Source organism: Terrapene carolina, unplaced genomic scaffold, assembly GCF_002925995.2.
Source record: "Terrapene carolina triunguis isolate 2854851 unplaced genomic scaffold, T_m_triunguis-2.0 Scaffold68, whole genome shotgun sequence".
Taxonomy (NCBI): Eukaryota; Metazoa; Chordata; order Testudines; family Emydidae; genus Terrapene; species Terrapene triunguis.
The window spans coordinates 40,631,651-40,645,102 of record NW_020664419.1 but is presented as its reverse complement, the minus strand read 5'-3'; the positions used below and the strand labels follow the sequence as shown (position 1 = coordinate 40,645,102).

The 13,452-nt window shown below is 44.5% G+C and overlaps 1 protein-coding gene across 1 annotated transcript in view; it reads left to right on the top strand.

The window, feature by feature from the left end:
- CFTR (CF transmembrane conductance regulator) overlaps nt 1–12,592 on the top strand; it is a 136,085-nt gene extending 123,493 nt beyond the window's left edge. The window contains exons 25-27 of the mRNA XM_026648922.1: nt 7,152–7,324; nt 9,503–9,608; nt 12,386–12,592. Of these exons, the coding sequence (XP_026504707.1) occupies nt 7,152–7,324; nt 9,503–9,608; nt 12,386–12,592 (486 nt within the window). The remainder of the gene's footprint in view (nt 1–7,151; nt 7,325–9,502; nt 9,609–12,385) is intronic.
- Nucleotides 12,593–13,452: the final 860 nt, after the last annotated feature.

The window sequence follows — 13,452 nt, the reverse complement described above, 5'->3', positions numbered from 1 at the left end:
CAACGGCCCGCTAAACCCAGGCTTAGGAGTTCAATCTCTGGGGGGGGGCATTCTGTGTGACAGTTGTTTGTATTTCTCCCTGATGCACAGCCACCTTTCTTGATTTTAATTCCCTGTACCTGTACGCCATGTCGTCACTCGCCCCTCCCTCCCTCCCTCCCTCCCTCCCTTCTTCCCCTGGTCTTTAGATACTAGTTTCGCGCCTTTTTTCAGACCAGACGCCATAGCTATCACTGGGATCATGGATCCCGCTCAGATCACCGCGGCAATTATGAGCACTATGAACACCACGCGCATTGTCCTGGAGTATATGCAGAGCCTCCTGGACATGCCAAAGCAAAACCAGGACCAGCTGAGGAGGAGGCGATTGCAGCGCGGCGACGAGAGTGATGAGGAAATGGACATGGACCTAGACCTCTCACAAGGCACAGACCCCAGCAATGTGGAAATCATGGTGTTACTGGGGCAGGTTCATGCCGTGGACCGCCGATTCTGGGCCCGGGAAACAAGCACAGACTGGTGGGACCGCATCGTGTTGCAGGTCTGGGACGATGCCCAGTGGCTGCGAAACTTTTGCATGCGTAAGGGCACTTTCATGGAACTTTGTGACTTGCTTTCCCCTGCCCTGAAGCGCCAGAATACCAGGATGAGAGCAGCCCTCACAGTTGAGAAGTGAGTGGCGATAGCCCTGTGGAAGCTTGCAACGCCAGACAGCTACCGGTCAGTCGGGAATCAATTTGGAGTGGGCAAATCTACTGTGGGGGCTGCTGTGATCCAAGTTGCCAGGGCAATGAGAGACCTGGTGATATCAAGGGTAGTGACTCTGGGAAACGTGCAGGACATAGTGGATGGCTTTGCTGCAATGGGATTCCCAAACTGTGGTGGGGCGATAGACGGAACCCATATCCCTATCTTGGCACCGGCGCACCAAGCCACCGAGTACATAAACCGCAAGGGGTACTTTTCAATGCTGCTGCAAGCCCTGGTGGATCACAAGGGACGTTTCACCGACATCAATGTGGGCTGGCCGGGAAGGGTACATGATGCTCGCGTCTTCAGGCACTCTCTAGATTAGAAAGGTAAAGGCACAAAATGAGCTCAAACTAGCTAAGGGAATAAAGGAGAACAAGAAGACTTTTTATCAATACATTAGAACCAAGAGGAAGACCAAAGACAGGGTAGGCCCACTGCTTAGTGAAGAGGGAGAAACAGTAACAGGAAACTTGGAAATGGCAGAGATGCTTAATGACTTCTTTGTTTCGGTCTTCACCGAGAAGTCTGAAGGAATGCCTAACCTAGTGAATGCTAATGGGAAGGGGGTAGGTCTAGCAGATAAAATAAAAAAAGAACAAGTTAAAAATCACTTAGAAAAGTTAGATGCCTGCAAGTCACCAGGGCCTGATGAAATGCATCCTAGAATACTCAAGGAGCTAATAGAGGAGGTATCTGAGCCTCTAGCTATTATCTTTGGAAAATCATGGGAGACGGGAGAGATTCCAGAAGACTGGAAAAGGGCAAATATAGTGCCCATCTATAAAAAGGGAAATAAAAACAACCCAGGAAACTACAGACCAGTTAGTTTAACTTCTGTGCCAGGGAAGATAATGGAGCAAGTAATTAAGGAAATCATCTGCAAACACTTGGAAGGTGGTAAGGTGATAGGGAACAGCCAGCATGGATTTGTAAAGAACAAATCATGTCAAACCAATCTGATAGCTTTCTTCGATAGGATAACGAGTCTTGTGGATAAGGGAGAAGCTGTGGATGTGGTATACCTAGACTTTAGCAAGGCATTTGATACGGTCTCGCATGATATTCTTATCGACAAACTAGGCAAATACAATTTAGATGGGGCTACTATAAGGTGGGTGCATAACTGGCTGGATAACCGTACTCAGAGAGTTGTTATTAATGGTTCCCAATCCTGCTGGAAAGGCATAACGAGTGGGGTTCCGCAGGGGTCTGTTTTGGGACCGGCTCTGTTCAATATCTTCATTAACGACTTAGATATTGGTATAGAAAGTACGATTATTAAGTTTGCGGATGATACCAAACTGGGAGGAATTGCAACTGCTTTGGAGGACAGGGTCATAATTCAAAATGATCTGGACAAATTGGAGAAATGGTCTGAGTTAAACAGGATGAAGTTTAACAAAGACAAATGCAAAGTGCTCCACTTAGGAAGAAAAAATCAGTTTCACACATACAGAATGGGAAGAGACTGTCTAGGAAGGAGTACGGCAGAAAGGGATCTAGGGGTTATAGTGGACCACAAGCTAAATATGAGTCAACAGTGTGATGCTGTTGCAAAAAAAGCAAACGTGATTCTGGGATGTATTAACAGGTGTGTTGTGAGCAAGACACGAGAAGTCATTCTTCCGCTCTACTCTGCTCTGGTTAGGCCTCAGCTGGAGTATTGTGTCCAGTTCTGGGCACCGCATTTCAAGAAAGATGTGGAGAAATTGGAAAGGGTCCAGAGAAGAGCAACAAGAATGATTAAAGGTCTTGAGAACATGACCTATGAAGGAAGGCTGAAAGAATTGGGTTTGTTTAGTTTGGAAAAGAGAAGACTGAGAGGGGACATGATAGCAGTTTTCAGGTATCTAAAAGGGTGTCATAAGGAGGAGGGAGAAAACTTGTTCACCTTAGCCTCTGAGGATAGAACAAGAAGCAATGGGCTTAAACTGCAGCAAGGGAGGTCTAGGTTGGACATTAGGAAAAAGTTCCTAACTGTCAGGGTGGTTAAACACTGGAATAAATTGCCTAGGGAGGTTGTGGAATCTCCATCTCTGGAGATATTTAAGAGTAGGTTAGATAAATGTCTATCAGGGATGGTCTAGACAGTATTTGGTCCTGCCATGCGGGCAGGGGACTGGACTCGATGACCTCTCGAGGTCCCTTCCAGTCCTAGAATCTATGAATCTATGAATCTATGAATCTTCTGTTTCGAAAGCTGGAGGAAGGGACTTTCTTCCCGGACCAGAAAATAACCATTGGGGATGTTGAAATGCCTATCGTTATCCTTGGGGACCCAGCCTACCCCTTAATGCCCTGGCTCATGAAGCCGTACACAGGCAGCCTGGACAGGAGTCAGGACCTGTTCAACTACAGGCTGAGCAAGTGCCGAATGGTTGTGGAATGTGCATTTGGGCGTTTAAAAGCGCGCTGGTGCAGCTTACTGACTCGCTCAGACCTTAGCGAAAAGAATATCCCCATTGTTATTGCTGCTTGCTGTGCGCTCCACAATATCTGTGAAAGTAAGGGGGAGACATTTATGGCGGGGTGGGAGGTTGAGGCAAATCGCCTGGCCGCTGATTACGCGCAGCCAGACACCAGGGCGGTTAGAGGAGCACAGCAGGGCGCGGTGCGCATCAGAGAAGCGTTGAAAACCAGTTTTGTGACTGGCCAGGCTACGGAGTGAAACTTCTGTTTGTTTCTCCCTGATGAACCCTCCGCCCCTACACCCCCCCACCCGGTTAACTCTATACTTCCCTGTAAACCAACAACCCCACCCTCCCCTACTACCCTCCCCCCTTCGAGCACCACTTGCAGAGGCAATAAAGTCATTGTTACTTCACATTCATGCATTCTTTATTAATTCAGCACACAACTAGGGGGATAATTGCAAAGGTAGGCCTGGATGGGTGGGGGAGGAGGGAAGGAAAAGGACACAGTGCACTTTAAAACTTATTGCACTGGAAATCATCTAGGCTGGAGTGATTGGGTGGCCGGAGGCCCCCCCACCGTGTTCTTGGGCGTCTGGGTGAGGAGGCAATGGGACTTGGGGAGGAGGGCTGTTGGTTACAAAGGGGCTGTAGCGGCGGTCTCTGCTCCTGCTGCCTTTCCTGCAGCTCAACCATACGCAGGAGCATATCACTTTGATGCTCCAGCAGCCGGAGCATCGACTCTTGCTTTCTGAGTACAAGTTGATGCCACCTCTCATCTTCAGCCCGCGTTTCAGCACGCAACTTCTCCTCTTGAGCACGCAACTTCTCCTCTTCAGCCCGCGATTCAGCACGCCACCTCTCCTCTCGCTCATATTGGGCTTTTTTAAAATCAGTCATTGACTGCCTCCACGCATTCTGCTGTGCTCTGTCAGCGTGGGAGGCAGTCTGTAGTTCAGTGAACATTTCGTCACGCGTCCTTCGCTTCCTTCTTCGAATATTCACTAGCCTCTGTGAAGGTGCAACATTTGCAGCTGGTGGAGGAGAAGGGAGAGTTGTTTAAAAAAGATACATTTTAGAGAACAATGGGTACACTCTTTCACGTTAGATTTTGCTGTTCACATCACACAGCACATGTGCTTTCGTTACAAGGTCGCATTTTTCCTCTTATATTGAGGGCCTGCCGGTTTGGTGTGAGAGATCACTCACGCAGTGCCAGGCCACAGATTTCAGCTTGCAGGCAGCCATGGTAAGACACAGTCTTTTGGCTTTTTTAACCTTGTTAACAAGTGGGGATGCTTTAAAACAGTACTGCTCTCATTAACCATACCAAGCACCCGTTGGGTTGGCCATTTAAAATGGGTTTGCAATGTAAAAGGAGGGGCTGCGGTTTCAGGTTTAACATGCAGCACAAACCCAACTAACTCTCCTCCCCCACACACCCAATTCTCTGGGATGGTCACTTCACCCCTCCCCCCCACCGCGTGGTTAACAGCGGGGAATATTTCTGTTCAGCAGAGCAGGAAGGGGCACCTCTGAATGTCCCCTTAATAAAATTGCGCCATTTCAACCAGGTGACCGTGAATGATATCACTCTCCTGAGGATAACAAAGAGCGATAAGGAATGGATGTTGTCTGCATGCCAGCAAACACCGGGACCATACGCTGCCATGCTTTGTTATGCAATGATTCCAGACTACGTGCTACTGGCCTGGCGTGGTAAAGTGTCCTACTATGGCGGACGGGATAAGGCAGCCCTCCCCAGAAACCTTTTGCAAAGGCTTTGGGAGTACATGAAGGAGAGCTTTCTGGAGATGTCCCTGGAGGATTTCCGCTCCATCCCCATACACGTTAACAGACTTTTCCAGTAGCTGTACTGGCCGCGATTGCCAGGGCAAATTAATCATTAATCATTAAACACGCTTGTTTTTAAACCATGTGTAATATTTACAAAGGTACACTCACCAGAGGTCCCCTGTGTGCCCTCAGGGTCTTGGGTGAGTTCGGGGGTTACTGGTTCCAGGTCCAGGATGACAAACATATCCTGGCTGTTGGGGTAACTGGTTTCTCCGCTTCCTTGCTGCTGTGAGCTATCTATGTTCTCTCCATCCTCATCTTCCTCGTCCGCCGAACCCGCTTCCCTGTTTCCAGCGAGGGACTCATAGCACACGCTTGGGCTAGTGGTGGCTGCACCCCCTAGAATGGCATGCAGCTCCGCGTAGTAGCGGCATGTTTGCGGCTCAGCCCCGGACCTTCCGTTTGCGTCTCTGGCTTTGTGGTAGGCTTGCCTTAGCTCCTTAATTTTCACGCGGCACTGCTGTGCGTCCCTGTTATGGCCTCTGTCCTTCATGGCCTTGGAGATCTTTTCTAATGTTTTGCCATTTCTTTTACTGCTTCGGAGTTCGGCGAGCACTGATTCATCTCCCCAGATGGCGATCAGATCCCGTACCTCCCGTTCGGTCCAGGCTGGAGCTCTTCTGCGATCCTGGGACTGGGACTGGGACTCCATCACGGTTACCTGTGCTGATGAGCTCTGCATGGTCACCTGTGCTCTCCACGCTGAGCAAACAGGAAATGAAATTCAAACGTTCGCGGGGCTTATCCTGTCTACCTGGCCAGTGCATCTGAGATGAGAGTGCTGTCCAGAGCGGTCACAATGAAGCACTGTGGGATAGCTCCCGGAGGCCAATAATGTCGAATTCCGTCCACACTAACCCAATTCCGACCCCCTAAGGCCGATTTTATCGCTAATCCCCTCGTCGAGGTGGTGTTAAGAAACCGGTTTAAAGGGCCCTTTAAGTCGAAAGAAAGGGCTTCGTAGTGTAAACGTGTCCAGGCTTAAGTCGATTTAACGCAGCTAAAGTCGACCTAACCTCGTAGTGTAGACCAGGCCTCAGAATCAGAAGGGCTGCAAAGAATGTACATCAGAACAGAATTTGACCCCGTGACCAGCACAGACATTGTTTTAGAATGAAAGCATCCTTTCTACTTGTATCAGTTGGCTCAGTGAATGAGCAGATAGCTGAGGAGTGAAGAAGTGAGCAGTGACCTGCACACAGCTGGTATGCTGCTGAAAAAAACCAAATCAAACCAAAAGCCAAACTGAATTCTTCAGAACTTCATCATCTAGGCTCAGGAATTCTTCTTTGCTAGAGGTCCCGTATTAGATGAAAAGGAAGTGGATTTGGAATTCTTCCTGCCTTATGATACAGAATGAAAATGAGTTGCAAAATTACAAAACCAGTTTTGCCCTTTATAACTACTATTTTCAGTTTTACTGTAAGTTAAGTTGTTGCATAGCTTATAGCAATACAATAATGCACATTTCTGAGTTTTGAAATTCACAAAAGTAGTTGGTAAGGTAAAAGTTTCTCTGACGATGCCAGTGAAAGATTGTGCAGGCCAAAGATTGTAGTGAGTCTAGGCATTTTGGGGAAACATGCTAAAGCGTGTGGTGTTCTTGTCATCTTTCAGACAAAGGAAGAAGTGGATGGAAATAGTCTCAAACCCATGGTTACAACTGCTTTGGAGACCTGTGTTATTTTCTCTGCTGGTGTAGTGTGCTGTGTGAGATTTCTACTCCTAGTAACTAAGGAGCCCCGGCTGCTTTTGGAAACATCTTCCCTCAGCATTACTGGTGACGCACATCACCACTGAATAAAATGAATTGCTTTCCTTTTAGACTCAGAATGTTTTGGTCAAAACACCAAATCTCATTATGTCTTATAAGCAAACAACTTTAACTCTCAATGTTCTGACATACACCCCAGTGTTCAGTCTGAATCAAAAATGCATGATCTTTCACTTCTTCCAACTCTTTGTTTTGAATAATTTTATACCAAAGATTCTCATTTCTTCCATTCACATTTTCTGCTCAGTCTCAGAATCAAAAGGCAGAGGGGTTAAAAGGATGGGTTGCTGTAACAAAGAACCAGCAGTACCAATTTCTGTCATACAGCTTTCTCCTTTGATTTTTATCTCCTGCAGGTTGGACTGAAGTCTGTAATAGAGCATTTTCCAGGCCAGCTTGATTTTGTTCTTCTAGATGGTGGCTATGTGCTCAGCCACGGGCACAAACAATTGATGTGTCTCGCCAGATCAGTTCTCAGTAAAGCTAAAATCCTGCTGCTTGATGAACCAAGTGCTCATCTTGATCCTATGTAAGTTTTTCTGGTTTTTTACTATATTCCAGTGTGAGGTAGGGAAGTCAGTGAGGCAGAACAGCAGAGAAAGTTATTTTGTCATATTTCTAGTTCATTTTAGGGCTAGATTTCAACTTAAGGTACAGCCCTGAGCAAGGGATGGTACATAAACTGTACCATCCCAGTAGCTACCCTGGGAATCATTGTGCCTTACACGCGGTCCTGCCCCTGCTTTCTCTTTGGTCCAGGAAGATTAGTAATTTACAGGTGAGCTGTACCAGTGGTACATTACTACCCCTGCATTGGGCTCAGCTACTCTGCCAGAGTGTGCATGGTAGAAAGAAGAGTGCCATTCCCTACTTTTCTCTGCCTAGCTGTTCCCAGGAGAGAGTAAGCAGGCAAGTATCCCCACTTACTCCTACACAGTCAGAGGGTCTAGGTACTCCCCTGGGTTTTTACTCCCTTGTGTGGGTGTACAATTCAAGTCACAATTTACCCCTTAATAAAAATATTTACAACTTACTTCAAACAAACACCACATCTGGGAGGTAGGTACTTACGTTATGTGTGGGGAAACTAACACAGAGGGCCAAATTCATCCCTAATGCATGACTACAACTCCATTAACTATATGAAGTCTCAGTTTGACCCAAAGGGGTTAAGGGAATTGACTGAGGCCACAAAGCTAGTCAGAACTAGGATTAGAAACCCAGGAATTCCGGGCTGTTAACCCTGTGCTCAATACACGAGAGCATGTTATTGTTATGATTACTAATTATTATTTCCAGCACAGTAGCACCGGGAGGGCAAGGCCCCATTAAGCTAGTCACTCTACAAACATATAACAAAGACAATCTCTGCCCCAGAGAGTTCACAATATAAGTGTAAGGCTGTAGTGAAGAGGTGGATCTAGCAAACAGTTTAGAGGGAGCACAAGGAAATGAGACAGTTGCCTGGAACTAACTCCTATTTTAGAGCTTTATAACTCAGCAATAAAAACACTTTATCTTTTGTCTGAAACTTTTTAAACAATCTCCTTACCAGAGCAAAAACTGTAATATTGGGTTAAATGTTCACTGAGGCAAGTGCGAGGGATAAAAAAAAAAAAAAGGAGAGAGAATTCCTGTAATGAATTCATTCACTGTATAGCCACTTGACTGCTATAACAGTGTCTTTTACTGGTTTGAAATAAAAATATTTTCAGCCTATAAAAAGCAGCGACTGCATGTGCAAAATACTTCTTTCTTGTAATATATTTGATCAAGTACCAAATTGTTTCAGTTGTTCTGAAACCATTTCTCAATTGCTAGTGCCTCTCCCTGGTAGTGTCTCCTATAATGACACTCATTTTTGGATGTAATTCTTAGGAACTGCAAGTCTGAGAGACAGCACCTTGTAGAGATATTAATACCTTAGATATTGTCCACTGGACAATATGGAATGAGAAAAACCGCAGGCCATTGAAAGATTACAGACTGGAAGACATTTGTTAATTCTGATGCCTTTTCAAGGTGCCAGAGCCTCAAATAAGTCAATAATTGTCAGCGTGTGTGAATACAAACAATGTTTAGAGCTAACACCACCACTCTTATTATTTTAGCCCACGCTCTAGGACCCTCCCACCTCACAGGGTCCTAGACACTGGATTCCAGCCCAAGCCCGGACATCTACACTGCAATTAAACAGCCTGCAGCCCGAGCTGCGCAAGCCTGAGTCAGTTGGCACGGGCCAGACGTATGTTTTTAATTGCAGTGGAGACATATCCTGAGTGTGGCACTTTATGATAGCACAGGATACATACTTGTTAATACACTGAATGGTGAAAATCACAGGCCTAACTAAACACCACTGCTGTGTTTGGTAGAATATGAACTAGTTCAATTCATCTCTAGCCAAACCAGAGAAATAGGGGAATTACCCCAAAATAATGATAATACTGGATAGCACATTTACTAAAAGGGACATCATAAATTTCTATATACATTGTAGAATTATAAAAATGTGTCAAATAATTTTAATTACAACTTAAATTTTATAATTGCAATTTACTGTAGCAGGAGTGTAACTTTGTGTGTGTGTCATTCTGAAATCTTTACATTGTGCAGCTCAGTATTAAAAGGCTGTAAGTTGATAACTTCCTAAAATGTGCCAATTTCTGTATAACATTCTACATGCCAAAACTGTTTTATCTTTCAGAACCTTCCAGGTGATTAGAAAAACACTCAAGCATGCATTTGCAAACTGTACAGTAATACTCTCAGAACACAGACTAGAAGCAATGTTGGAATGTCAGCAATTTTTGGTGAGTGCTGTATCTTTTTAAAGTGATTTCCCTATAATTGACAGATATGGGCTTTGCACAGTATTTTAAGTAACTCTTCTATGGTTAGATTAGCCATATCTGCTGCCCGGGGTCAGTTCAAATACCTGGTGCCTTCTTTATTCTAATTGGCTGGAAGTGCCTAAGAATTGTCATCTTATTGTACATTATTACAACAAATATGCAGGTGTCTGTACCTGTTTTTAATTAATCTGAGGACATATGGCAGAAGAGTAACTAGAGAACTGCAACAGAAGTTTCCTGCCTAAGATGGTTAGACTGCTGTGTTTCTCTCTAGAAACAACCTGAAATTTCCTTTCTGTGGTTAAAAACTGTTAATCATTTGTTAAGGAAATGCCAGTATTGTAGTTATGTTTTTCAATAGATAACAATGGCTAGTAAAGAAAACGGGATGAACTGTGTGTGAAAGCTGAGAAGTGGCTCTTAAAATCAGATATTTTCCTGTATACTTTCCTGGCTCTCAGAGAGAGGGGATGTTTTAATATTTCTTTTGCTACAATATAGCTCAGAATGTTTTCCTCCATATACATTTTGTCAAGTGCGTGGTTTTCTCTTTAATGTAAAGCAGTTTTAGAGTTGCATTACTATGCAGTTGGATAGCAAGAGTATAATCTGAAACGGAAGTGGACTATGCAATACATGAGATATACCCCTTTTGAACCACTATTGTTATACTATATACTGGACTGTAGACTCATGTAAAAGATGGAGTTCTTTGCATAGACCATCATGGAGCCTGATTCATTAAGGTCCTTTCTAGTTATACATTTTAATTCACAAACAAAAATCTTCTAACACACAGTTAAAGTGTATTTCAGTGGAGTTCTGCTAACACCCAGAAAATATACATTCTTTCCAAACATTTAAGAACTATTTAATTTAAAAAATGAGAATGTCTGGAAATGAAAAGATAAGGGATCCAGTCAATTCCCCAAGTACCACTATCACCCATGCAATGTACACCATATACCTAGCCATATCTTTTCCCCCTGGTCTTGCTCTGTAATGGAAATATACTCTATCAAGTCCATACAAGCTGGGTGGGAGAAGTGGAGGGAGAGAGAAGTGGAGGGAGAGAGTGGGATATTGGACAGTGGAGGGAGAGAGGTTTTATCCACACAAAATATGTTTAGGCTCAAAGTTTTATAACTGGATGTTTTTAACCTTTTAAAGCGCAACATGGGTAAAATGTGGTGCTTTCCCCTATCCCCCTCCATACTCCTGATAACCCAGGTACATTCCAGGTCCCCTCAGTCTGCTGTACCTTCCCTTCATCACTCCTTGCAAGTCTCCATGTACCCCTCTTCCTTCCTTCCCCCAAAGCTCTCCATTGCAAGATCAGGTAGCAGAGCTCTTTGCCCCCTAGACCCAGCCCTAACACCAGTCTGCCCCCAGCTCCATGCCTGTTCACATTTTCCCTCTTCCCACTTCTGGGGCTGGATTAAAGCAATTGGGGGCACTAAACACACTCTCACATAGGGGCTGGCCCTGACTCTGTGCTGTGCTAACACCCCCATGCACCTCATCCCAGTGTCCTGCCCCTCATTGGGGTGACAATGGCAGGAAATTAGACTGGTTGCTCAGAGGTGTGAAAAATCCACCCATAGTGTGACACAGTTAAACCAACCTAACTCCCAGTGTAGACAGTGCTACTCAATGGGAGAATTCTCCTTTCGACCTAGGAGTACCTTTGCCAACAGGAGAACATGCTGGTGTGTCACTGTAGCAGCTTATGTGTAGACAAGCCCATAAAGGGACTGGAGCTTTCTTCAGGCAAGTCCAAAATACCCCAGAAAAAAAAGCAAACAAAGGATAGCAGAATGGCAAACAATCCTTAACTTACACAGTCTCTTTTAAACAGCATAGCAAGAGGGTCAGTTCCTGCTTGCTTCCTAGCCTGAGGCTTGATCTACATCTGAAAGTGAGATTGATATAGCTACATTGGTCAGGGGTGTGAAAGATGCAGCTTAACCCCAGTGTACACACAGCTATGTCAACAGAAGAATGGGTGCATCGACACAGCTAACTTCATTTGGGGAGATGGTGTTCCTATACTGATGGAAAAACTCCTTCCATGGGTGTAGGCTGTGTCTACACTACAGGGTTATGCTGACATAGCTACACTGACATAGCTATTCCGGTATAGTCTCCATAGTGTAAACGCAGCTTGAGTTTGAGGCAGGAAAGCCCTCCCCCTTGGTTCCCTTCCACCAACCTTTCAGTGTTTTTTTGTATATCCCTGCTTTAATAAGCCCCTGGTTAACCCCTTCCTCGCCTACCTTGGAGTGGATTTATTATATTATGAAGCTCTTTATAATATAACTCTTTGTAATTCCCTCATGAACTGCACCTGGATTCCTCCAGCCCCCACCAAAATACAAGAAGACACCTTTCAGCAATGCCAATAAAACAAAACATATTGGGAGATTAAGGTCAAACCTTTCATAGTTAAGATGAGCTAAAAAGATAGAGAGAAAAAAGGACCATTTTTGAAACTGAGCACCAGGAACATTTCCCAAACACCATAATTTTAAAACTCCTGTTCTGGTTTGTAATGAAAATTTGTCAGTCATTTCACATTTCAAACTATGTAAAGACAGCTTTTTTGCTCTTTTCCCAATGTAAGTCCTTGAAGTTTTCCCTCCTATCAGTCTGTGCTACCTCGCTAGTTTATTTAGTTAACTGAATTCTATCAGCACTATTGATATAGGTCTAATTGATTGAACATGTTTCATTAGGTAATAGAAGAGAATAAAGTGCGGCAATACGAGTCGATCCAGAAGCTGCTGAATGAAAAGAATTCCTTCAGGCAGGCTATCAGCTACTCTGATCGCCTGAAGATATTCCCACTACACCGCAGGAATTCAAGCAAGCGCAAGTCTAGACCCAAAATCAGTGCCTTGCAGGAAGAGACAGAGGAAGAAGTGCAAGAGACCAGGCTGTGAGAATGGGTGGAAACGCTTCCTCTTAGGAGTTAACTGGTGGAGTTTGGGGGAATACAGTACTGTACCTCAAAAACGGGAGAAGCGTGACCAACACCACTGAAATTGCAGGAACAAGCACAGATTCAAACTTTCAGGAGGCATTAAATGACATTTATGGAAATGGCTGCCCTCCAATGGTCAAATTGTGTGTGAGGCATTACATATCCTTGAAGATTTACCACTTGTACTGGTAAGCCAGGCTTCCTTGTAAAAGCTGCTTTACTGTGGAACAAAAGTAGATGATGGGCAGAGGTAGGAACCTGTTTAGACCAACTTAATCATTTCATCAAATTTTCAAAACTTTTGCTGACGTGTGTTTGGGAGGAGGGGAAGGTGGCAGAGGAGGAATGTTAAAAAAAAATCAAGCTTGAATGGAAAACACTAAAATCAAAAATGTAAAATGATAGTTTTAGGTTCACTTACTCCCTGAAAAGGGGTTGAGAAAGCACCAGTGACCCACTCAGAATATTTCCTCCTACTCATTCTTCAGGCACTTACTGTATCTCAGCACTGCAGAAAAGGCAAATGCCCTTTCATAACACTGCACAGCTCCAAGCATGCAGGTGAGAATGAAGGAAAAAGAGGATGTTGGCTTGCAAGCTGCTCAACATCCATCATTTCTCAGCAGTTAAAAGATGATCATGGGAGTTAATATTTTCTTTTGGAATCTAGGAGACTATTGGCCCAGCCTTGCAAACACTAATTGGGTGGAATCCATGTTAATATGGGCAGTCCCCTTGTAGTAAATGGCAGGACTTCCAACAGCTGAAGAGTAATATTCTGTGTGTTTAGGTCAGACACCTTTACATGCTTTTTATCAT